At 43.1% G+C, this 27,127-nt stretch overlaps 1 protein-coding gene across 2 annotated transcripts in view; it reads left to right on the forward strand.

Annotated features, from left to right (window-relative positions):
* The window catches only part of SYNJ2 (synaptojanin 2), a 132,667-nt gene that overhangs the window by 70,987 nt on the left and 34,553 nt on the right, over window positions 1–27,127 (forward strand). For both annotated transcript variants that reach the window (XM_053294060.1, XM_053294051.1), the window contains 11 exons: window positions 150–231; window positions 443–592; window positions 676–835; window positions 4,746–4,937; window positions 6,468–6,549; window positions 8,526–8,666; window positions 10,212–10,404; window positions 12,939–13,097; window positions 13,887–14,043; window positions 15,316–15,433; window positions 18,006–18,224. In XM_053294060.1, the coding sequence (XP_053150035.1) occupies window positions 150–231; window positions 443–592; window positions 676–835; window positions 4,746–4,937; window positions 6,468–6,549; window positions 8,526–8,666; window positions 10,212–10,404; window positions 12,939–13,097; window positions 13,887–14,043; window positions 15,316–15,433; window positions 18,006–18,224 (1,653 nt within the window). The remainder of the gene's footprint in view (window positions 1–149; window positions 232–442; window positions 593–675; window positions 836–4,745; window positions 4,938–6,467; window positions 6,550–8,525; window positions 8,667–10,211; window positions 10,405–12,938; window positions 13,098–13,886; window positions 14,044–15,315; window positions 15,434–18,005; window positions 18,225–27,127) is intronic.

The following is a 27,127-nucleotide window of genomic DNA, read 5'->3' on the forward strand; positions in this document are numbered from 1 at the left end:
TCATCTAACAATAAATAATCTAGTCTTCTACATACTCGTGTCTTTGCGTCTTTTATGTACTTTTTACTGTGGATGTAATGTAGTAGTTTGTGAGATGGCTTCTGACATTCAGTGTTAAATTTTATAGTTATTTGATTTGATTTTTGAAGGCTACAGATGGGTACCTTGCGAACAAATTGCCTGGATTGTCTGGATCGAACGAACACCGTCCAGTCCTTCATAGCATTTGAGGTGAGTGATCCAACATTAGATATCTTTCATCAATGTTCTCCACGCCACCCCACCCAGCATTTCTTGAGTCTTGGGGAAAGACCAAACATTCCGTCTGAGATTTGTTACTGTGAGCAAAATTCCTAAATTAGGAAACAGCAACAAGTGATGGGAGGAGGAGACTTCTGTATTTCATATTCCTTTTTCTTTTTTCTTTCATTCTCTAATCTAGGTTCTGTTAACTCAGCTAGAGAGTTTGGGATTGAATTCAAAGCCTATAGTCGAACGTTTTCTGGAGTCCTATAAGGCAATGTGGATCATCAATGGACACACACTAAGTAGGATTTTTAGGGGCAGCCGTGCTTTGGAAGGAAAAGCTAAGGTATTTGAGAGTGTGAGATTAACCTATTCTTGCAATTTAGTACTGTGAGTTAATTGAGTTATGCAAATCTTTTTGCTATACAGGTGGGGAAACTCAAGGATGGTGCCCGTTCAAAGACTATTCAGTCAAACATTTTTGATGGTGTGAAACAGGAAGCCATTGATTTACTGCTTATGGGTGATTTCTACAATGATGAGTATGCTGATAAAGAGAGGATGCTCATGGACAACATGGCATCATTGGGTAGGCAAGATACAGTTATTTCTTATTTCCCTGGTCTGCATGCATGCAATTATCATGCATGCAATTATCATGCATTTTTTTTAAAGTCTCAAGAGAATTGGCTGACTTCATAGGCTGCTTCAGGGGCTATGTTATGAACATACATTAAGTTTAACTATATTTTAATTCCAGTATAGAACTTCACAAACCTGCCTATATGTGTCTGCTCTGGGAGAATGTAAGGCTTGAACTTTACAGATGCCAAGGTGCTTACACCACCATCCTTCTAAGTAGCACGTGTCTTTTATTTCAAAGGCTTGGCAAGCGCCTCACATCATCTTGGGATGTTTTTGTCTCTGCCTGTGTGTGCTGCACTCCTACCCTTAAAGCGCATGAATAGAATTAGACAATATGGAGAGCTCATGACTGCCACCAAAAGCAGCAGCCCTGTCTCTTTCCCCACATGTAGTAAAATAAAAAATGCAACATCCTCATAACTTTGAGAGTTCCCTTGCACAGTGAGGCAGTGAGTAACATAAGAGCAGCCCTGCTGGATCAGGCCCAAGGCCTTTCTAGTCTAGCATCCTGTTTCCCACAGTGACCCACCAGATGCCTCTAGGATGCCCACAGGCAAGAGATGAAGGCATGCCCCTTCTCCTGCTGATGCTCCCCTGCAACTGGTATTTTCTATCATGTCTCCTCCTAGCCACCCTTTTTTCCTGAACTAAAAAGTCCCAGATGTAGCCTAGCCTCATAAGGAATGTGTTCCAGGCCCCTGATCATCTTGGTTGCCCTCTGACCTTTTCCAGTTCTATAATGTCTTGTCTATAATGTTTCCTTGCAAGTGGTAGTGAGGATGAGGAAGCTGTCCACATGATGACATCACATCATGCATTCTGTTTTATTGAATAATACCAAAAGAAATGGGAGGAGGAGACATGAGGCTGCTATTTGCAGTGCCAGCTTAGCATTCCTAGTATTGTCTAGTTTTGCCCTTAAAGCTTGGGAGAACAATATGTACAGATGTTGTTCTTATGTAGCATAATCCCATAATACTGTTTCAGGCTGGAACTCACTAGATTGGCCACCCACGATGTATTTACAATCTCTATCCTGGGCAATCCTCATCCCAGGCAAATGGCTACTTTCAAGGCTGATCTAAGATTCTAATCGGGCATGCTGAAAATATTGAACCATATTCTTCTTCCTGCATTTGAGAACAACTTGTTAATGAAACTGTTCCGGGATTATGCTGGCTAAGCACTCCAATTGGGCTTTTGGGCTAACGTGGAGAATTGATGTGACTATATGGAACAGTTCATTGCAGTATCAATTTTTGCAAAGTGTTGGTCTGGAAATGAGGTGGAAACAGGAATATGGTACAATCAGATTTATATAGGACAAGTGAATTTTAGCCCGTTGAAAAACGGGTGCTAGTAATGCTTTCGCCCCCGCCGCCGAACCTCCCAGCTGCCCGATCCCACCATTTGTACAGGAAAGAGGAGCTCGCCAGCAGAGCTCCTCTTTCTGCAAAGGCTCTTCTCAAACTGGCGCTTTGAGCGGAAAGGACGCCCTTTCCGCTCAAAGCGCCAGTTTGAGAAGAGCCTTTGCAGAAAGAGGAGCTCTGCTAGCGAGCTCCTCTTTCCTGTACAAATGGTGGGATCGGGCAGCTGGGAGGGCGGTTCGGCGGCGGCATTTTTCAGGGCCAATTTGGCCCTTAGTAATTTGGCGGGGAGACGGGAATGGTGGGATCGGGCCCCAAGGTTTCCCCCGCCCGCCCGGCTTTACTGGCAGCGCCAGGCCTCGGCGGCGGCTCCGCTGCCACCTCGGCCAGCTTCCCCGCCGCCTCTTCCCCCGGCGCCTCTCTCCTTTATTTGCGGCGGCCGCTTCTGGCCCTGCCGCCGCCTCACCCGCACTCCCGCCGCCAGTTGCCCCGTCGCGGCCACCGCCACCTCTGGCCGTGGCCACGGCTGCGCCGCCGCCTCTCCCGCACTCTCCTCCTGGCGTAGGCGGCGGCCACTTCTCCTTCTCCCGGCCCCAACATGGCCGCCGGGTCCTGCCGTTCGTGCCTCCCTTGCCCTGTTCTGGGCATGCCCAGAACAGGCCAGGCACGAACGCACGCTTGGTGTCCGTCCACGGACGGACACCAAGTGTTTTATTAGAGAGGATAACTGGGGTACAGGAAGAGGAAAAGGTGATTAGGCAAGGTGAGGAGGTAATAAAATCTTAACTAATAGTAATAACTAGAATCTGAAATAGAGGTGTTTTAGCTTAAGGTCCAAATTGTTAATGAATCAGCTTCAAGCTTTGCTTTAGAGAGAGAACCCAGATGTAAACTTGAGGAGGAGAAAGAAGGGAACGAGGAGATTTAAAGGAATAGACAGTTACTATTAATGGTCCCAATCTGGTGGTGCATCGGGTGCACTGGTAGATTGGCTGCCGAGTAGCTCTCCTCACGGGTGGAAGGCAGCAGAAAAGCAGGAAGAAGAAGAAGAAGGAGTGAGGAGCAAAGAGCTACCACTTGAACCCTTGAGAACCAGCTGGGCAAAGATCCATGTGGAGTCTGATTCCAGTTTTGATCCCAAAGCTATGAGATTGGGCAGGGGTATTTGTACTCTGAAACATATCCTGAGGCAATGTATAGGTCAAGTGCCCTGACTGCGGGGGCTGAAGCTTGCATGTAACAAAGAAGTTCATGTTTGCATGAACCAATCAAGTGGGTGTTATCTTTAACAAACAAAAGATGGAATGGCCGGTTGAGAAGTGTGTGTAGAGTACTGAATGGGTGAACTCAAAAGCTATATCTGAGACTGGGATGTCACTTCCTGGGGGAGAGAGAGAGCTTTCTTTTCTGTTAACCGTCCTTCTTCTGGGTCTTTGCAAGTCACATGTGAAGTGAGTGTGTGTGTATCAGCGAGGGGCCCATTTTAAAATTTGGTCTCTGGGCCCACTCCAGCCTCGTTACGCCCCTGCCTGCCTGTAGGCTCCCAGCAGCATCTGGTGGGCAACTGTGTGAAACAGGATGCTGGACTAGATGGGCCTTGGGCCTGATCTAGCAGGGTTGTTCTTATGTGTGCCATGCTTATCTGGGTAGTTGTGAAAGTGATTAGCAAGGCTAATCCCATTGCCAAGGGGATTAGCTATTTCTCTTTTGAAGATCTCTTTGACCCTGGTCTGCTTGCTAGTTCTTCCCTTTTTGCAAGCCCTGGGCCCCTTCAGTCGTTTGTTCTTCTGAGCTTGGGCAGAGTTGCCCCATGTTTGCTTGTGCCAAGCAACCAAATTTCGTAGTTTGCCAAATATGGGCATGTGCAGAGTTCATGATCTTGTGAGCTCAGGTATCCAAGATGGAAGTTGCAAGCCTGCAATTTCAAATCACATAGGGCGGTGCTGTTTGCAACCTCAAGGCAAGCTCTTTCAGTAACAAATGTCCAGAGTGTATCTTCCATAGCACTTTCAGGCACTCATGCATTTAAATTTGAATAATTAATATACCTGCCCTGCTGTATGAGTGTGTCTGTGATTTTATAACCATATTAATCATTTCTTTGAAATGCTGGCTGTATATTGATTGTGCAACCAAACAAAAAATTGTGTAGGATTGGTTTGGATTTTAAGTCAGCAAAGTGTCCATAATCGGGTCAGCATCTGCACATGCTTGACATCGCCTCAAAGACTGTCTGATCACTTCCTGTCTGTTCCTAGGACTGCATATGAACCATATTCAGTGAGGAAGAACATCTCTGTGTGGGCTGCAGTGCAGTTTGAATTGCTCATTCCTTTTTCATATCATAGGGAGAAGTGATTAAAGGACATGCTGAAAAAAGTTGTTAGGAAAAAACTGGTACTAGTTCAAATGATTCATGTTATCCTTTTCATTTCATAGCAGAACACATTCCCCCCCACCCCACTTTTCCCCTCATCTCTCCATCAGTGACTCCCAGCATTTTGAAAGCCATGTCAGCCCGTCAGTTTGAATTCACAAACTTCAAGAGAATTTGTGTTGCCATGGGGACGTGGAATGTAAACGGAGGCAAACAGTTTAAGAGCAATATCCTCGGTACCAGTGAGTTAACAGACTGGTTACTGGATTCCCCTAAGCTCTCGGGTGTTTCAGAGTTTCAAGGTAAGGAAGAGCACCAGACATGCAACAGAACAGGCATCTTTATTTTTATTCATTCATTCATTCATTCATTCATTCATTCAAAATGTTTATATCCCACCTACATTCAATGTGGCTAAGAACAACAGCTAAAAATATACAAATCAAAACTTAGAACATCACCATCAAAAAAGGCAAGGCAACAGAAGATAAAATTTCATTAAAATCTGGAAATTGTCTCACAACAGGTTTAAAATCACAACAGGAATTTTTCAGGAGATGGTGGAGGCGAGAAATGGTGGGGATGAGTCCGGTCTTCCAGGGCAGTGAGTTCTATAATCTGAGCACTTGTATATGTGCTTGCACAGATGTGTTGGCTGACACTATCACAGAGGTGTCAACATGTTTGTGGTATTTTCACACCCCCTAGAAAGCTGCAGTGTTATACATACATAGTGCAAGACACCCTGATTAATTGAAAAAGTTTGAAAAAGGGACATTTCTACTACAGGAAATGTCCAGGAAGGGACATCCAGAAAGCTAAAACTTGATACGTAGCCAAGATATGTTGATTAGCAGAACAGTTCTCAAAGAGGGACATTTGATATCTAACCGCCAAAACCTAGGATATGAACAACAAAATGCGCAGCATTCCAGTTCAGCACAGGCCAAGCTATACATGGGACAGAATGCCTATTGGGCTATGGCAGTCCCTTTGCCTCTTCATATGCTCAAATAATGCTTGGAGGGTCAGGGGAAGGGGCACTTAGTTGAAACTAGGAACTTGCATCTGTGCTTGTAGAATGTGAGCTTTCATTTATTTATTGTATTTATTTAGCACCCCATCCAAAGGCTCTGGGCAGTGCACAGCAAGTTAAAAACAAAAACAAATGGCTTAAAACAATATAAAAACAAATTTAAAACAGTTCTGGGACATTTAAAACCAATTAAAAATATGTAAGAACAATTTAAAAACCTTCGAAGGCCAGGCCAAACAAATAGGTTTTTAATTTTATGTACTATACTGCTCACACACACACAGACAATGCCCAACATACTGAAAAAATGTTGCATATGGGGAATGTTTCTGCATATGCATTGAAGGGAAGGACAATTTTTAGCCATCTCTCTTCCCTCTGCAGCAGCCTATGCTTCCCAAAAATATATCCATGAGGGTCCAGCAACCCTCAGGGACATATTTTTCAGAGGCATTGGAAGATAGATGAAAATCACCCTCCCCTCTGTCTATACACAGAAGTGTTCCCTGCATGCAACTCTTACTCAGTTTCTATCTATCTACCTGTCATATTTATATACTACCTGACATGTACATCCCTAGGCAGTGTACATGAGTTAAAATAAACAAATATAAAACAAGATAAAATGAGTAAAACAATGTTATGTCAGTATGTCAAGGCATTATTTATAGAACCTGATAGTGAACCGTTTAAATCATGGCACCATTGTTTCCTTTGCATTTGCATTAAGAAATGAAATTATTTGACAAAATATCAAAATTTTTACATTGGTTTGTTTTCCCCTGTTACCATATAGATGACCATTGTCCTGCTGATATCTTTGCTGTGGGATTTGAAGAAATGGTGGAATTAAATGCTGGGAATATTATGAGTGCTAGGTATGCTGAACCTGAGTTGAACTGCATACTTCATACCACATTGACATATTCCAACTCTGCATATTCTTATTGTAGCAATATATATATACAATTAATAAACACTAATGACTGTTGCATACATGCCTCGTCCATCACTCGTTGATTGTTGCATGAATGGACTATCAGAGGTTAACCACCTCAGACAGATTTTTATATCACCTGATATCAACAATACATTTCAGTGGAAGTAGTTCACACATTTGGCTGAATGTCATTGAGTGTAATCAAGGGATGTTTCATACACAAATGAAAAGACTGCTGGTAGAGTAGGGCTCATCTTCTGAGGAATCATTTGCATCTTTGGAAAAGTAAGCTCCAGACTTCCTGCATCACTAAAGCTGCTTTTCTTCCTGTGGAGCTCCAGGTCTCTGTTTGTGAGGGCAAATATGTCTGGAAACCCATGGCGGGGGGAGGGTGGGGAAGTAGCTGGTGGATAATTTGGAGTGGGGAAAGAGTTGGAACATCCCCTCTGCCCCACTGATTCTTCACTGTAAATCACTTTCTCCCACAGCTGCCTTTTCATTAGCAAAATGGCTGTCAGGCTTAACATCACATGTTTGTATGCAACAACTAGTTTATCCCTGAATCAATTTGCCATCTGAAGTTCAGTTTTCAGGTGGGAAACAGCAATTCTGATGAAAAGACAGAAGCTGCTGTACATGTGAATTGGGATTAGTTGTGGCTTAGAGCCCCTTCACTGATGCTTTTCAGATGTTTGACCAGTCACATGGAAGCCACATCTGTGAGCTTCTGCGGCACAGCTGGGAGAATGTTTAAATTATCCAATCATGTGAGTCATTTCCATGGAATCAGTTTACTCCTCTCCAAGCGCAATGCTGATTCCATGGAAAATACTTATGCAGTTGGCCACTGACCACATGGTTAGATAATATGCATGTTCTCCCAGCTGCCAGAGAGGAGTTCATAGATAAACAGCATTGGTATAGCTGGGAGAATATCTAAAGGGCATCACATGGCAACCGTGTGGCTCTGGTTGTACCTGTGTTCCTTTGCTATTTGCTTAGTTGGCTGCATTAAGCTGAAAGGGATTTGTGGCTTTTCAAACACTTGAGGTTACGGTTGGGCACAACTGCATGCAGGGACTCTCTAGCACTGTTCTATCCAGTGTTCTGTCCAGTAAGACATGTCTCCCTTATGCACTCTATGCATGTACTGCAGCAAGCACTACTGTAATACCTGTGTAGACAGTGAAAACATGTTGCACCCCCAGGCCCCAATAAACACAAGATACGTATAGTTGGATGAACTTGGGCCACTTTTATTAATTTAGATAACACAAATCCTGCACCGAGGCATGACAATTCAGAATGTGGTTACCCCAATGAAGGGTCAGTCTCATAAAGAGGACCGCCAAACACCAGGCCACAGACTGGGTGTTAGTTCCACCTGGATGGAATCCGAGGGCTGTTCCTCAACTTGCCCACTCGCCTTAAACGGGTCTCCAGTCAAACACTGATTAATAGACTTAAATTAACCCACACTCATTGGCAAGTGTCCAATCAAAAGGTGACAACCCTAAATCAGGTTCAGTGAGAAGTAGGTGGAAAAAAGGCCACACCAAGGCCAATCAGGTGTGACCCAAAAAATTTCTATTTGGCCCTGAATGGCGACTGGACTTCCCTCACTGGAATGGGTGGGAGGGAGGGCTGCTCAGTCCAAGCAACTGAGAAGGAGCTCTATGGAGCCAGCATCTTAAAACGCCACTCCTAGCATCTGATTGGCTGACCCGTGTCACGTGACGAACACCAACATGTTGGTCTCTGTGCTTGCCTCAAGGGGGCCGAGAACACAACCCCGCCCCGCACAGTCGCATGAGAGCGGCGGGGAGAGGGAATACTTACACCAAGTGTGATGCTGCAAACTCAAATGCATTCTTCAAGTAATGCTTTATTTATTTATTTTCTTATTTATTTTAGCACAACTAATAGGAAGATGTGGGGTGAACAGCTTCAGAAAGCTCTTTCCAGGACACATCGGTACATTCTGTTGACATCAGTGCAGCTTGTTGGAGTTTGCCTTTTCATCTTTGTACGACCTTATCATGTCTCTTTCATCAGGTATACCTTGTGTTTAAAAATGACATCACTGCAGTTGGATTGGGTACAAGTAGAGGCCTCTCACACTGTGTCTTTTCTTTTCAATGAATTAATTTCCAGTTCCCTCAAAGTCACTACCTCACATTTATTTTTACAATGATTTTTTTAGAGTAGCAGGAGTCTACCCTTTTACTAGCCTTACATCATCCTGAATGGGGAATGCAACTAGCTACTAAGTAATAAAGTTATGCATCCATCTAATGAAACAGGTTTGTCTGTGATAGGTCGTTCTATAATGAATTAAGTTTACAGTGGTACCAGACCCTTTACTCTTCTTCTTTGCTACAACAGACTAGTCTGGTGGAATTGATCATTCTAGAAGTTTTTATATTCTTATCATAGAGGTTCCTTTTGAAACATAGTTTGAAAATGTAATGCTTTTAATCGACAAAGTATAGGTGAAATAATGTTCTAATTTAATTTGACAGAGTTGATTCTGTAAGCAGCTGGAACAGAAGCTCTTTCTGTTAGCAAGCTATGTGATACAGAGCTGACAATAGAGGATGCATATTGCTTGTATATCTTCATTCCATACACCCAGGAATTTGTGCAAGGCAGGAACCTGGATGATGCATGATTCCTCTTTTACATGAGATGACAATGGCATGGAAGAAAGATGCATGAGTAACTCATTCATGCTTTGTTGTTGCTTCAGTATCTTGTGTTAAGCCATCTTTTAACTTGCACTAAGCTACTAAGCACAGCTCTTGTGGCAAGTTCTGTTCATTTTCCAAGAACATGTGCAGGAATTGTGCTTGATGAATTGCTTCCTTTGAATTGAATTCTGCTTCAGTGATTCACGTAGTACAACCGGTGAGTCTTGAAATGTTTATTGACATATCTTGAAATAGAACATGCCCTCCATTAGGAAACTGAATTTCAGGATACAGTTAATGGCATTCAACTTGACAACAGCTGGCTGCATTGACTGATGTAGGCAGAGTGAAGAATGGAGTGTTGCAAACATACATTCATTCATTTATTTATTTATTTATTTATTTATTTATTTATTTAAAATGTTTCAAAAAAGGTGGTTCAAACTAAGCTTTAGAAAAGTAAAAAAACAAAAAATCCCGTAAGTTCAGAAGTGCTAATATGACAAACATGATTTCCAGTTTTGAACTGATTACAAACAACATCATTAAGGGGCAATGTTACTTCTTTTAGCTGATCTTTCCAATTAGAATATGGTATGACTGCAAGTAGTAGTTTAGTGCCATCACATAAAGGTAGTTCAGTGCCATCGCATTAAGATTGCTCAATTGTCTGTGAGTTAAATCTGCTTGGAGCATCTCTTTTCTAAACCCCATTGCAAACAGTTGGAACTACCTTGGTTGAGCTATGCTGAGCCCTCCACCTTCATTCATTTCAATAGGATTTGCACAGGATAATTCCTGGAACATTATGCTGATCAAGTTCGATATAATGCTCTAAATAAGTGCATTATCTCTTCAGTATCCTAGTAGAGATTATTTGTGGGTTTTGGTCTTATCTCTTCCTGCCCAGGGATGTCGCAGTGGACACAGTGAAGACAGGAATGGGAGGGAAAGCTGGAAATAAAGGAGCAGTTGCCATCCGTTTCCAGTTTCACAGCACCAGCTTATGCTTTATATGCAGTCACTTGACAGCTGGTCAGTCTCAGGTGAAAGAACGGAATGAGGATTATAAAGAGATCACACAAAAACTGAGCTTTCCAATGGTAAGGACTTTTAAATGTATTTTTAGAGTTGTGCTGAATTTTCATCTATATGTTTTTAGCCTACTTTCCAGTAGGCTTATGAGATCACCCGGCATTCCGTGTGTGTGTGTCCCATCAACTTTGCAATGCCTGGACCAATATGAACCAAATCAGGTACAGTTATAGGGACACCTCAGTGGCATAGTTTGTAATGATGTCATCCACCCTGATTCAAGATGGTGGATGCATAAACTTTTGAGGTGCAAGTGAGCTAACTTGTGAACTGCCTAACCAATTTGAACCAAATTTGCTACAGCTGTAGGAACACATAGGGATGCACCAATGGTGTAGCTTGTGATGATGTCATCCACCCCAATCCAAGATGGCAGACACATGAATGTTTGAGGCACAAGTGCACTAACCTGAGGACTGTGTGATTTGAACCAATTTTAGTACAGTTGTAGAGATAGTGAAAGGAAAGTAGGCGGATTAGTTCTTACTAGAACAAGTTGTTTTCCATGCAATCATGCAGAGCAAAAGGATATTCAGAGTGTATGTGAAAAGTTTCTTTTGAAAACCCCTTTGCTTAGTTTTTCACGTGCCATTTGCTACTTGTTGCAGTTTCTTTTCCCTGATCAGCATCATTGTCATCATAATTTTATGTATAAAACACCTAAAAGTTGCTAGATGCTGTACGATAACCTTTAGGAAGAGAATTCCCTCAGACTCTCAGCATACAATTAGTTTGATACAAGAGGGAAGTTAGGGGGATGGAACCAAATGGAAATACGAAGAAAAAATTGAAACCAAGAACTTTAAGAGTTTCCTTCCTTTATAGAAGAAAGTGCCATGTGGTACAAGTTGTCTAGCTGTGAGATGCTAGAGCAGGGATTCTCAACATTGGGTCCCCAGATGTTATTGGGCTTCAACTCCCATAATCCCCACCCCCGGGGCCTATGGTTGGGGATTATGGGAGTTGAAGTCCAGTGACATCTGGGGACCCAACATTGAGAATCCCTGTGCTAGAGGGCACTATTTTGTCTCCTGTGCTTTTTAATAACTATTTGAGACTGCTGTGGGAGATCATCAGAGGATTTTGAATGCAGTATGCTAATAGTGGTTAGTTATATTACTCCATGGGTGAAATCCTTGAGCTGTTGCTTAAGATCAGTTTTGGATTGGAAGATTTCTAATAAACTGAAGTCAGTTCAGTTAAGATGGAGTTGATGGCAGTAGGTGGGTTCTTAGATCACTGAGTGGGTGAATGGCTTATTCTGAATGGGGTGGCATGCCTCAAACAGGAAGTAAAAGGGTGCTGACAACCGATATATCACGCATGATTTATCTTCACTGGGGTCTAAGAGTTTCCTTTATGGCTACTAGGTAGGGTTTTATGGCTATTTTGATAACTTAGGTGGATTCAAGGAAACAAGAACCAGTCTGTGGAATGTGCAGTGCAAGGTCTAGTATTTAGGAGAAATTGAGTAATAGTTAACTCCTTCTTGTTTCCAGGGTTTAGACCATATAGCATATTATGTTCCTGCAGATTTTGAAGGCTTAAAAAGATGTTCTGAATGTCTGCAAAACAATTATAACTGGCTTTACCATCTGTAGTCCATTAACTATCTTATTTCCTGTACATTTGCTAATGCTATCTGTTCCTATAATATACCCATATTAAGAGTGCCCTCTAGTGCTGCTGTAGCTACACTAGATTTCTTTTCTTTTCTTTTTGGGGGGTATAATGTCTGCAGAAGTATAGCACTTTTATATTATCATTACATATGGTATGTGTGTTTGATTGTATCCTGTCCTGGATTTGTAGGGATGGAAGGCACTTCTACCCAAGTGGGAAGAGATATTTGCTAATTCCCCTCTCTCCCTAAGCAGTTCCCTATGCTGCATGCCAGCCTGCTCCAGAAGTCACCCAACTATCAGGAGTCAGTTTTCAGGGGCTGGGGCTGCTGTGTGGGTGAAGAAGCTACATGGAGGGAGCTTCCTTCCATGCACCCTAAGATTAGGATATAACTCACTATATTTAGGTTTAGAACAATGTTATTTAAATTCAGACTGGAAAAAATGCAGTGGATTTTAAACAATGTACAGGAATACATTTTTATAACCATTGGTATTAATTTGTATTCAGAATAGTTTGATGCTACAAAGTTAAGGGAGCATTTTCATTTTCATTTAATCCTATCACTCTTTTAGTAGAAAAATTTGTTAATTGAAATATTATTTGTGTCTTCACTTGAGATATCTTTTGATATCAATTGTGTCAGATTATCAGATCACTTGACTTCTTATGTTCTTATATTGAATGTTAAAATGGTGATCCATCCTAAGACTGAGCGTCAAAATTCAAGTTGGATAGCCCTATCAAGAAATGTAGTGTCCCCACCTTCCATTTTTATATAAACAGACTGTACTTGAATTTGCTGAAGAAATGTCTAATACAACACTCAGAGTAAATAATACATTTATTTCCAAAAGTAAATGCAAAAACTTTTATTTAATATATTCTTCAATATATTAATTCTGTGTCTACTGAACAGGGGAAAAGTTTGTTTTCCCATGATTATGTGTTCTGGTGTGGTGACTTTAACTATCGCATCGACCTAAGCTATGAAGAAGTATTTTATTTTCTCAAACGACAAGATTGGAAGAAACTCCTGGAATTTGATCAACTACAGCAGCAGAAATCCAGTGGAAAAGTAAGAGTGATGGTGCTGTTTGCTTTTACTTTAAAATGGTCATTTATCCAAGAGATCTTGACTTATCTGAGGCAAGGGCCAGCAATTCAGATATCCAGCATGCACAACTAGATGCCCTAGTTTAAACATGTTTATTTAAACTGTTTATTTATATCCTCCTGAAGTAAACTCAAAGCTGGTTACTTAACATTTGAATGAGAACCTAATAAAATAATAAGCCAGAAATATTTGTATTTTAATACAAATGTGTGCTCCTGACAGCCCCTTAAGGAACAGCAAAAAAAAACCCACATTTTAAATCTGAGAGTAGACAAATGTAAATAAAAAAATGTTTGGCCGAATGAATAAAACCTCAATTGTTTGATGATCCCATGGTCTAATGGAATCAGGGGTGCTTTCTGTGTTTGCATCTATATACCCATGAAAAAGTGTAACAACAAAAAAGGAGACAATGGCTGACATGTTACACAAGCTTATCTGGCATTTCCAATAAGCCTGCGCTGATGTAGTTGGAGTGCTTTTGTGCCAGTACTTTCAACTAGCCTGCATGTACTTCATGAGCACAACTTACATAGTTTCCAGTGTAAGTTATGCTCCTGAAGTGCATGCATATTGGTTTAAGTATTTGTGCAAGAGTGCTATTGCACAAGACCACCAACATTCCTTTAGACATGTGCAGCAGCATGGTCTAATTGGAACTGCCAATGTAAGCCTGTTTAACATGACAGCCAGTTTGTGGATGGCACCATGCTAAATTGCTAGTTAAAAAATCAGTAATTTCTTTCATAGATTTTTAAGGATTTTCATGAAGGAACTATTAATTTTGGTCCAACATACAAATACGACGTTGGCTCAGAGGCTTATGATACAAGTGATAAATGCAGAACTCCAGCCTGGACTGACAGAGTTCTTTGGTGGAGGAAGAAACTTCCTAATGATAAAACAGGTAGGTAGGATCCTTATTCATTTCTAAAGTTTTTTTAAAAAGAGAAAATTATTATGTGGCTCAAAAGATCTAAATGAAGAAGTGTATTTACTGGTTTAGTTGTAGCCAGAAGTCTTCATTTCCAGCTTTTGGAAACCAGTGACTGTGGATAGAGTTAGACATGATATTTGATGCTGGGAGTCTAGCATTGAAGGACGTTGAAAGGTGTTGCCCCAAAACAGAACCCCAAAACTGAGTTCCTTCCCTTTGCACATGATGTTAAAGCAGACGTAACCATGTCTTGATGATATCCTGTTTGTGCCTTTCCCTGTCCCCATGCAGTTTAATTTGCTGTCAGTGATAGAGGTGGAGAAATACAGGGAATCCAAACAGTCTGCCTAAACATTAAGGAAGAACCTTACTTCCTTAAGAAGTAAGAAGCTACTATTTTCAGGAGCAGCTCTAATGTGGGCATCATGCCTAGTTCTGTCCTGAGTCTCCTTGCAATCGTTAGTGCTGTTTTGGAAAGCCACTTTGGAAAAGTAGTTTGGCTGATGAGCCTGAATGTGAGAAATTCCCACTTAGGTATGAAGCTCAGTGTTCAGCCTTGGCAGGTCTCTGTCTCTCAGCCTTGCCTATCTCACAGGGTTGTTGTGAGATGAAGAACTTGGTGCACACATCCTTGCATACACAGTTACTCTGACATTGAAGTAAATAGGGCAGGCCCTGCTTGCTTGGGAGTTTGTGCATCATAAATGCAAAAGTTGGAGATTCTACCATTGTATTAGAACCTGAAGTTATAGATTTTCCTATTAAAGGTGGCCATTGTTCTGTGTCAAAGTGGCATCATACGTTCACTAGATTTACTTACTTAATTAAATAGGTTCAAGTTTAGCACCTCCTGTTCTCCTTAACACCAATGAATGATCTGTAAAAGGCCTTTTACTAAATTTGTGGGCTTACATAACAGTTTGGAAAAGTCCTTTTGTCTCAGTTTCCACCTACATGGAACAAAAAATGACCATACTTACATCTTGAGTCATTCCATTTAACTAAGGACATAAAGAATTTCTTGTTATGTATCATAATTGTATTGCCTTTTATAAACTGTACTATACTATTGTGTATTATAATAACATTAATATTTAATATTCTTTCTGACTCTTCATGCCCTTCCTGATAAATTATGAGCCATCATATCAGCTAAGTGACTGAGAAATCAATGTTTTGGTGAAAATTTGTCCTTAATTATTACTAGATTTTAAATATGAACTCTGTTATTCTTTTCTAAAGCTGGAGAGATCAATCTTCTAGACACTGATTTTGGTGCAGAAACGACAGTCAGACCTATTTGGTCTCCTGGTGCCTTGATGTATTATGGAAGAGCTGAGCTTCAGGCAAGCGATCACAGGTAACATATCAACTGGAGCATGACCCCTTCTGAAATGGCAGTGGTGTTATCATCTTCTTCACTATCACCATACTTTTCTGCACTGTATTGCAGACAGAGAGGGGTCCATAGCTTACTGATAAAGCACATGCCTTGCTTGCATATGATCCTAGGTTTAACCCTTATCATCTCCAGTTAAAAGGTTCTCCAGATGCAAAGATGACAGGAAACTTGTGCCTCAAACAGCTTCTGCTGTTAATGCTACACTGTCAATGTGGTCTTATGGACCTATTCCTACAAAACGTTTTATTATTGTTACTGGATCACCAAATCGTGGGCACTGGCAATAATGATCATATGACACCACTTGTCCTGAATCTGCAGTGATGTAATTGCTTTCCTTGTTCTTGTTTGCATTTATAATTAACCCCTCCTACAAGGAGCTTAGGCCAGCATACATGGGATAACCCCTCCTTTTTGTCCTCACAACAGTTCTGTAAGATTGGCTAGACTTAGAAAGAGTGAATGGCCAAAGCTCACTCAGTGAGCTTTATGGGCTGAGTGGGGATTTGAGCCCAGGACTCCTCCCAGTATGATCAGCTGTGATTACTCCTCCATCCCAGCCCTTGGGATTTTAATTGTTTCTGCCACATCCTATGGCTTCATTATGAAGATCAGTTCTGTCCATTGGTGCTTAGGTAAAAACACAGTCAGTTTGTCATCTTTAGTGGCAAATTAATTGAGTATCTCAAGGCTAAAAAAAGAAGCATCCTTTACTTTATTTAAAAAATATGAAAAAAGAGAGAGCTAAATTTGTTTGTTTTTTAAAGAGGAAAAAACTAATTCTACAATTATTTATTTCCTTCATAAAATAATTTGAATACAAATAGCTTTTGCTGAGTTTTTAATTCTTCCACTTGACTTCCACTAATAAATATTGGCATTGCAAGTAACTTTGATAATTCAAAATGCATTCTATAAAGATAATGTCACTGCCTTAGTTCTCTCGGCAGTGTTAACCAAAATACAATATCTACCCCTTCTGACTCCTTTGCTAGTACTCCAACAGACTTCTTGGGTTTTTCTGGCACAGAAAACCACACAGTTCATGATACACACTGCAATAGGATATTATTCATTCTTTGCAAGGATCAGAAATGTCAGGTTTCTGAGTCCATTGAGTCAAAGAATAAGGTCTCAAGTGTCAAAGGTCCATTATTGGTTTTCTGACACTTCCATTTTGCTTCATTGGAGAGGTGTCTGTAATGTGTAAACTTGAATGTTCCAAGAATATTTCTACCCAGTAGAAATAAGGCTTTAATTTCCTACAGAAGTACATTTAATGAGACATCACTCTAGGGATCTTCCTTCTCCCCTATTGGCCTTTTATGTACTACTAGCCTTTTAACCAAAGTAGGTGCTAATTTGAGACACACATCATGTGCTTCTGACTTGCACCTGAAACATCTAGGAATCTGTGAAGGGATACATTTCCCTGACAGAACGAAAATGTTTGTAGATCAGAAATTCTTCCTGCTGGACATCATGGCTGTCGTGTGGGCAGATAGTAACTGTTCCTTGCACACACGCATGCTTGTGCGTGTGCGCACCTACACACACACTCACTTTGATTACCCTGCCATAAGACTGCTGTCAGAGATTGCTAATATTGAACAGGTATTTGCCTACACTGAGCCAGTGTGGTGTAGTGGTTAGAGTCCTGGACTAGTACCGGGGAGATCCGAGTTCAAATCTCCATTCAGCCGTAATACCAGTCACTTCTCTCTCAGCCTAACCTACTCCACAGGGTTGTTGTGAGGAGAAACTTAAGTATGTAGTACACCGTTCTGGGCTCCTTGGAGGAAGAGCGGCATATAAAATGTAATACATACTGTACATACATACACTGGAGAAGGAAATCTTGCCTATATTTCATAGGGCCGGTTTCAACAATACTTCACCTGCTGATTCCACATGATAAGGAAATGAATACTCTTTGACCATGCACATCCTTCCCCTTTTCCATTCTCAAATCATGTGGGGTATGTCTGAGCCTCCTCTCTGTGCGCAGTGCAAATACTACTTTGAAATACTGTTTGCAGCACATGTAGAGGAAGAGTTTGGATGAATCACACCTCCACGAAGTTACAGAACTGTGCCTCGGTGCTCCCGGAGAGGGGAAAGACATGCATGCTCATGGACCATTTGCTTCCTTGTCATGCCAGGCTAAGCTGACAGATGAGTATTGTCTGAACTAGTTCACAAAGTTGCACTACCGGTATGGAGACCTTGTGCCTCTAAACCTTCCATTCCCTTCAACTGGTTATTTGTAGTCTTTTCCTCAGCTGGCCAAATATTTCTATAAATACTTGAGGATTGTGCTAACAGAGAGCTTAGGAGACCATGCAGCAAAAACTATGTGTTTTATAGACCTGACTGATTTCAAATAGATCGTGTTGTGCAAGGTATTTTTTAATAACATGTCAACATATTTTCTCTTTGTTACTTCTCTGTTTCCATTGTTATCACTACTTCTGTGTTTCTCTTACCTCCCTTACTATTTTCTGCCTATCTACTCCTGAGTAAAATATAGGCCTGTTTTGGCTATTGTGGAAGTAGAAGTCCAAGAAATTGATGTAGCTGCCCGGGAGATTGTTTTCCAGGAGGTGTCCTCCTTCCAGGGGCCTCTGGACGCAACAGTAGTGGTGACTTTGTTGACACCATCTCCTGAAGAGAGAGATGAATTTCCTGAGGATTTACGTACTGAACTAATGCAAATCTTTGAGAGTTATGGCATTGTTGTGCTTGTCAGGTAAAATATTTTTCTAATTACAAAACAAAAAATGTCACATGATTAAATGAGAGTTAAATGTTGATAGCATTAATTATTAGAAAATATGTCAATGTGACAGTAGCGCAGTCATAATTATTAGAAGATATTGGAAGTACCATAATTGTGTGTGCATGATATTTTTTGTCACCATGCATAAGAAATATTTGGTCAGATTTCTTGGATGAAATGACCCATGAGGGCAAGAGGTCTTCCCCAGAGATTTCATAAGACAAGTCTGACAGATTGCCCTGAAGTGGTACTTTAGGGCAAACCAAAGCATCCCTTGTCAGTTTAAAAATGCACACACATCTTATATTCTGGATATGTTTCTGAATTATTAATGTTAAATGGACTTAACCCTAGTTCAAGGGAGGGAAGCCAGAACATTGTGTTCTCAACTCAGACAAAAACCTCTAATGACATTCTTTGATATAATATTATAGATGGGGTTGTGTGTTTTTCCTGTTTACATGACTTGTACAACTTTGGATTTTTGATATGGCCCTATATCTGTAGAATGAATATGTATTTACATTATCCAAGTCATGTAATGAATTTGCATATACAGTGGTCCCTCGTAGGGGTGTGCAATTCGGGATTTCGGGTGATTCGGCTCGGACCCGAACCGAATCACCCCTGTTCTGTTTTGTGCCCGAATCTGGGTCACCCGAATCACCCTTGATTCGGTTCGGATTCGGATTTAATCCGAATCCAAATCCAAATCGATACGGGGGGTAAAAAGGGGCCCAGGGGCAAAATTTTGGGGTGGGGTGGTAGTGCCCAATGAGTAGAGTCTACCACCCCAATTTCAGGGGGATTGGGCAAAATCCTGATTTTTGGTGAATTTTTAAAGTTTTAGTGACTTTGGGGCAGTTCGGGGGCATAGCATGGTATCTGGGCAAAAGGAGTGGTGTGGGGTGGTAGTGCCTAATGGGTGCAGGCTACCACCCCAATTTCAGGGGGATTGGGCAAAGGGCTGATTTTTGGTAAATTTCTGAAAATTTCATGTCTTTGGGGCAGATTGGGGCATATTGGGGCAGAAAGTGGGGCCTGGGGCAGAATAGTGGGGTGGGGTGGTAGTGCCTAATGGGTGGAGGCTACCACCCCAATTTCAGGGGGTTTGGACAAAGGGCTGATTTTTTGAGAATTTTTGAAGTTTTAGTGACTTTGGGGCAGTTTGGGGGCAGAAAGTGGATCTGCCCCAAAAGAGTGGGGTGGGATGGTAGTGCCTAATGGGTGGAGGTGTGAAACTTCTGAGGTGTGAATTCTCATTCTATCATAGCAAATGAGATTTTTTTCAATTAAACAACTCTCATGACCCCACTTTCACTTTTTCACACTTTCCTTTACTATGAATAATATGAGGAAGTAATCAGTTTAGCACACTTCACCTTATGAAGACAAACCTCATACAAATAAATTCACCATAATTCACCCCTCTGCCCAATCACTCTTAGATTGGGGATGGGTGGTAGCCTCCAGCCATTAGGCACTATCTACCAGCCCACCCCACTCCTTTGGGGCAGATCCACTTTCTGCCCCCAATCTGCCCCAAAGACACCCAAACTTCAAAAATTCTCAAAAAATCAGCCCTCTGCCCAATCCCCCTGAAATTGGGGTGGTAGCCTCCACCCATTAGGCACTACCATCCCACCCCACTCTTTTGGGGCAGATCCACTTTCTGCCCCCAAACTGCCCCAAAGTCACTAAAACTTCAAAAATTCTCAAAAAATCAGCCCTTTATCCAAACCCCCTGAAATTGGGGTGGTAGCCTCCACCCATTAGGCACTACCACCCCACCCCACTATTCTGCCCCAGGCCCCACTTTCTGCCCCAATATGCCCCAATCTGCCCCAAAGACATGAAATTTTCAGAAATTTACCAAAAATCAGCCCTTTGCCCAATCCCCCTGAAATTGGGGTGGTAGCCTGCACCCATTAGGCACTACCACCCCACCCCACTCCTTTTGCCCAGATCCCATGCTATGCCCCCGAACTGCCCCAAAGTCACTAAAACTTTAAAAAATCGCCAAAAATCAACCGTGAATCGAATCACCCAAATTTTTTGTGCCCGAAATTCGGGTGATTCGGCTCGTGCCCGAAAAATATCGGGAGACATCGGGGGTGATTCGGTTCAGCCCCGAATCACCCGAAATTGTTCATTTCGGGCACAGATCGTTCTGTGCCCGAAATTTTTTGCACATCCCTAGTCCCTCGACTTACGAAGATAATCCGTTCCGAACGCACGTTCGTAGGTCGGAATTTTCGTAAGTCGAAAAGCGCATCCACGGAGGTCCGGAAACATTCGTAGGTCGAGGAAACCGCATCTAAAAATTCGTAGGTCGAGGAAGCCGCATCTAAACCGGCAACGACTTCCGGTATTTTTTGTCGTTTGTATGTCGAAATCTTCGGATGTCAAGTACTTCGTAAGTCGAGGGACCACTGCAGTTATCTCGCATACACAAGGCAGCACTGTTGTGTTCTGTGTAACTTGTTCCAGAATGTTTGCCACCATCTTGTTCCTTATAATTGAGCTGGTTTGGACAATGCATCCGAGTTGCATGTGGTTAGAGACATGTACAGGCACATCCCACTCCCACTTCTGGCATACTGCTCCTGTGTGTGTGTGTGAGAGAGAGAGAGAGAGAGAGAGAGATGTCCAAACTGCCCCTTCATGTGCAATCTAAGTAGCACATTAAATTGCATGTGAGGGGGCAATTCAAGCAACCCCTCCTGTTAGTTAGGAGAAGGGGAATGATGTGCCCAGGATGGGAGCAAGACATGCTTGTGCATATTGCTGTTCACATGTAGCATGGGCCAGTTTGTCCAAGTCCATCCATACCAGCTCACTGCCATCAGTATGGGTTAGTATCCCAACTTCAGCCAGGCTGCGCTGAAGGGATGGAGCAACATGCCCTTTTGCCACTCTTTAGTCATCCTGATACAGGTTCAGAAATCATGTTAGGATTCTGGCTTCTATGTTCTGGAAAGATAAGGGGACTACTGGAAGAAACAAATAAATTTTGATTTGTCACCACCTTTGGGAAACCTCAGTATGTCTGAGGACACTGTTGACTTTTACAGAATTACTTCTTTGCTTACACAAAGTAAACTGATCAGTGAGTAGGAGGGAACTGAGAGTGCTGGCAAACATAAATTAGAAGAGGACAAAGAAGAAGAATCTGTGTGTGTGTGTTTCCTGTGTAGTGTCATCTACAGTGAGATGCATAAGCTGTATCCATACAAGGTATACACATCTCACAGTTCAGGAGATGTATAAGTTCTCAATCTGAACCTTGCATGGGGAACATTAAAAGAGGAAGCCTGAGGCCCTCTTCCCCCCCACTTCCATATTTTTGCATGACAGCTGATTCTATCCTTCCTTAAGTGAGGAGAATGAAAATATGAAGAGGTTGAAACAGTATATTGGAGGTTGTTTCAGTGTTTCAATTAATCTGGGTAGTGATTCCACAACAGTCTTAATGATTGGGTTCTGCGCCTGTGCAGACCAGCTTTGGATAGGATTTGTTAGCTCCTTGCGATGCCTGCAACCACCTCCTGCACGTGCCTGCAGGACCTCATAGCGGCAGTTAAACGTCTCTCTGTTCAGTTTCTTGCTGACCACCTTAGCGATCAGACCCTTCGTAAACTTTCGGCTCCTCAGTTAACTCAAATTAGTCTCTTTTCAACTTCTTTGATTTACCTACCTGAAAACTGGCATGGATTTAGACTATTCTATGGATCACCCTCAAAACCTGATGATTTTAGTGGCTATTAGACTTTGATTTCGGACCAGACTATGACCTCCCTTTGCTTTCCCCACAGACTTGACCAATTGATCAGATTACTTGGACGATGACTCTGGCTCGCCAACAGTATTTCTAACGTGCACCAGATTAAAAGTAGAGGAAATTCTGAATCAATATACCCTGTTCCACGTACTCTTCTCATGAGTGAGAAGAGGGTCAGAGTCAGGGAGAAAGCCACCTTTAAGAGGTGTGTGGGCTGCTGGGGAAAACTCCCTTCCACAGACTGGCACGATCTTTGCCTCTTCTGCCTGGGCGAGGCTCACAACACTGCCAGCTGCCCTGTCTGTGTCACATTTTCGAAACAGATGCTGAAAAATCGGGCAGCCTGCTTAAAGGTGTCACTGATGGAGCATGCTCTCCTCCCAAGTCACCTGGTGCAAGCCTCTACATCTCCTTCTGTAGCAAGACCTGTGCAAAACAGCAGTCTAAACTTTTGGCTACGATGCCCAAGGCCTCGACATCAATAGCTTCAACCTCGGGTGGCAAGGCCCCTTTTAAGAAGCCAGGAGAGCAGCTGGCTAGCCCTAAGAGAAAGGGCAAGGCTTCGGTGGTGGAACCGTCGGCAACGAAACTTAAGGGCCATAAGAAAAGGCACCGGAGGACACACCCTCCCCCACTGGGCTGCAGAGCTATGAAAGCCCACGACATCCGGCTATCTCTCTCTTGCCAGCTCTGACACCGCACCAGTCGCCCTCGACACTACACTCTAGACTGACTTCGATGTCGAGAGGAAGCCCCAGAAAAACAGGCACTCTTTGCCATAAATTACCGGCACCGAAGAGAATCAAGAAAAGACTTTCACTGGCATTGACATTTGCATCGATGAGCCAAACAACTGCTTGCACACCACAGAAGACATCGACATTGTTGCCTTCGAGACCTATGCAAGTAGTGACACAGGCATTGACCTTGATGTCGATGTTGACCTCGAAGATGAAAGCCATGGAACAGATATCTATCACTGAGCTCACTTTAATACACGACACCGAGCTCGATGACGTTCAGGACCTAGATGTCGAACAAGACCCAGAGATAGACATTGGACTTCAGGATCTCTCTGTCTCAAACCTCTCAAGACTGCTACACTTGGAGGAGAGTACTCCGTCGTCTGCTACGTTCCGAGGCTTTCATACCCACAGTCTCAATATTGAAGAACAACCTCCGATACCAAAGACACCTTCAATGACCTCAAGAACAACCCCAGTTGTGGGGCTGCTGCTACATGGCGGATGGAGCGATACCGTCACCATTTCCCCAGAGGAATATTCCCTATTTAAGGAGTGGCAACAAGATAGAGAGCAGGCACGCACTGCTATATTAAAATAAACATCTCATCCTACACAAAGTGTCAGGGAGACCTTTGTACACACCCACTGTGCACCAACAGAGCACATGACAGTCTCCATTCAAGCCAGCTTTCTACAGTTGCCAACGTTGCCTCCACATCACATGCTTCAACATTCAACAACACAAACAAACCAGATGTACAACCAAGCACCTACATACATACCTGCTACCGCTGATACCCAGGATAACTCACCTCCACCCTCCTCATCAGACTAGGTGAAAGCTATGCATCTGATTCCTCTGAGCCAGATGCCGAGGAACCCGCTCTTCCTGATCCTAGCCCAGAAGTGGCCACATTACCATCCACCTCACCCACAGAAGAGATGAAGGGTTACCATCAACAAATTGCAGAAATGGCAGAAGTGTTGGGGTTGGACCTCAAACAAAAGACGGCAGACTTTGATGACCCCGTCTACAATTTTATGAAGAGAATGACTGGTTTGCAACCAGTATACTTACCAATGTTGCCTGTCATCTCCAAGGTGACTAAGACAGCATGGGACGTGGTCCCAACTTCTACTCTGATGTCCAAGCATCTCGAGGCTCTCTACAGAATACAGGAAGAAAATAATGAATACTTGATGCGTCACCCCTCACCAGATTTGCTTGTCATTGACTGCACTTCAACATCTAAGGCGGGGCGACACCATACAACAATAACACCTGCCGATAGGGAGGGCCGCAAGCTGTATGTACTGGGCAGGCAAACATATTCAACAGCATGTCTTTCAGTTAAGGTCACGAACTACATTGCCTGCTTGGCCAAATTTATCCATTCATTATGGGAGAAGCTCTATGACCAATGCACAACCTTAAATCCAGCTAACTTCATTAAAAAGTTTGAATCTACTTTCGTGAGAACTACAATAGCAACATGGCAGCAGCTCGCGAATGCAAAACATCTGGTAGAGTCCAAGTCTCACATGCTGACCTCGGCCATATTACTAAGGAGGCATGCTTGGTTGTGAGCTACCAACTTGCAGCAGGACATGAGGGATCACATTGAAGCACTGCCTTTCAATGGCAAAGGGCTCTTCTCTGAAGAGACGGACAACAAGATGGAGCAGTGGAAGAAGTCCAGAAACACTGCATGCTCCTTCACAAACCAGAAATATTCCACCACCAGATATCAACCTTATCAAAGGAGGCAAAATTATTACCGCCAAGGCAAGCACAAAGAATACAGGTGCCCATACCAACAATACAATAAAAGATCATACCAACCACGAAATAGGGCCAATCAGTCCAGTCGCAACGAGGCGCCACAGCAGTCTAAGCAGCAGCTTTGATGTGGGTCTGGGCCCACTTGCACACCACAACTTACTTGCATGCAACAAGCCTCTTCACCACAAAAAACATCAACAACTTAAACATCTGCACAAAGAAAACCATCTCCTTGACGCCAGCCAGGATCACCTTCAAATTGGCAAGCCATGCCCAAGCATGGCACTGTATAACATCAGTCCAGTGGGTCCTACGCATAATCACAACGGGTTATGCAATGGAGTTCAAAGAGAAGCCACCCTTTACAGGTGTGAAATGCACTCCAGAGACTCCAATACTGATGGAGGAGGTGCAGCAGTTGTTGGAGGAAGCGATATCACCAGTGCATTGGGCTCACGGCCAGACGGGATTTTATTCCTGATACTTTCATATCCCCAAATGGGACGGGGGCATACGCCCAATAATGGACTTGCAGTGGCTGAACCTATACATTGAAGTACAAAAATTCTGCATGACGACGTTGCAAGCGATCCTTCCACTTTTGCACGGGGAGCAATGGATTGCAACTCTCGACCTCAAAGATGTGTACTTTCATATAGGCATACAAGAGAGCCACCGCAAATATCTCCGCTTTACGGTGGGCTCAATGATTTACTAGTACAGTGTGTTATCCTTCGGACTGGTGACTGCCCCGAGGGTATTCACAAAGTGCATGGCCATAATTGTGGCCTACCTCAGAGTTCAGGGTCTGTCCGTCTTCCTCTACTTAGACGACTGGCTCCTCACAGCCAAAATGGAACAGCTGAACTCCCACATAGGCATGGTGACATCACTTCTCAATGACTTGGGAATCCAGATCAACTGGGGAAAAATTGTTCCTACAACTGACCAGACGCCTACAGTATATCGGAGCTCTACTAGATCTGACAGCCCAAAGGGCTTATTTGCCGGAGGAGCGGTCACAGCACATGCATGTGTTAGTGGACGCATTCCACGCAGCACCCTTACAAAAGGCCAGGACAGTGCAGGTACTGTTAGGTCTTATGGCCTCATGCACCACCACGGTGCCCTACACAAAGCTGAGAATGAGAAAGCTACAGCTATGGTTTCTCAGGTTGTTCCATCCCAACGCTGACCCACAAATCAAGCGTCTACTGATGTTGGGAAAAGTACTGATCTCCATGCACTGGTGGACCAAGGATACATATCTCCTAAAAGGGGTACCATTCAGAACACCAATGCCCACTCTGATGGTGACGTCCGATGACTCCATGCGGGGTTGGGGTGCCCACCTAGAAGAGCAGAGGGCACAGGTCCTCTGGTCTCTGAAGGAGACACGTTTACATATCAGCTTCCTGGAACTCTTAGCAGTCTACAAAGCCCTCCAAGCCTTTCAAGACTGCATCACCGGCCGCATCATCCAGCTCCAGATGGAGAACACGACAGCCATCGCCTATGTAAACAATCAAGGCGGTGTGGTTTTGAGCTCTCTTTGCCATCTCAGTCTCCAATTATGGAACTGGTGCATTCCAAGGGGAATCCATGTGATAGCCATTCACATAAAGGGGACCCAGAATTCACTGATAGACTCATTGAGCAGAGACTTGGTGCTACAACAGCACGAATGGGAGATGAACCAGAAAGACCTAGATCAGCTGTTCACCTCCTGGGGCAAGCCAGACGTAGACCCTTTGCTACGGCTACAAGAAATGTGCCCAAATATTGCTCTAGGATGGGTCTGAGAACGCTATCCAAGGGTGATGCCTTTCAATTTCAATGGACACGGAGCACATTCTACTTGTATACGCCAGTCCCTCTGATTACCAGGGTAGTGGCCAAACCCCTGCAGGATTAGACAAGGGCTATTGTAATTGCTCCTTGGTGCCCAAGACAGCCTTGGTACACGCAGCTACTCAGACTGTCCAGGGGGGGATTCAAGAGACTCCCCCTATTGCCGAGCCAGATATCTCAAAATCACAGCCGGATACTGCATCTGAACCTCTCAGTACTGAATTTAAGAGCATGGAGGATAGGCTATTGAAGAAGATCCTCTTCAACACTCGAAAGCCAACGACTAGGAGGAACTACAGAGTGAAATGGCATAGATTTGTGCCTATGCGGCTATGTATCGATTCAAGCCCCAGGAAGCAACCCTAAAAAATGTACTCCTGTATCTCACATCCTTGAACAGGAAAGGCCTGGCCAATGTCTCCGTAGAGGTACATATGGCAGCAATCTCAGCATGCCATAGTGGATGGGACGGCAAGACGGTCTTCACCCACCTGAAGGGCATTAACAATTTGTACCCACCAGTTAGACCACCTATGGAAAAATGGAGCCTGTCTCTGGTGCTCACAGCACTTACGGAGAAACTGTTCGGACCAATGGCGACAGCATCGTTAGAACTAGTAGCTCTGAAAACACTGTTCCTGGTTGCAATAACCACGGCCAAGTGGGTCAGCGAACTGTGAGCGCTACGCATTGGTGAACCCTATACCAAATT

Source organism: Hemicordylus capensis, chromosome 1 (assembly GCF_027244095.1).
Source record: "Hemicordylus capensis ecotype Gifberg chromosome 1, rHemCap1.1.pri, whole genome shotgun sequence".
Classification (NCBI taxonomy): domain Eukaryota; kingdom Metazoa; phylum Chordata; class Lepidosauria; order Squamata; family Cordylidae; genus Hemicordylus; species Hemicordylus capensis.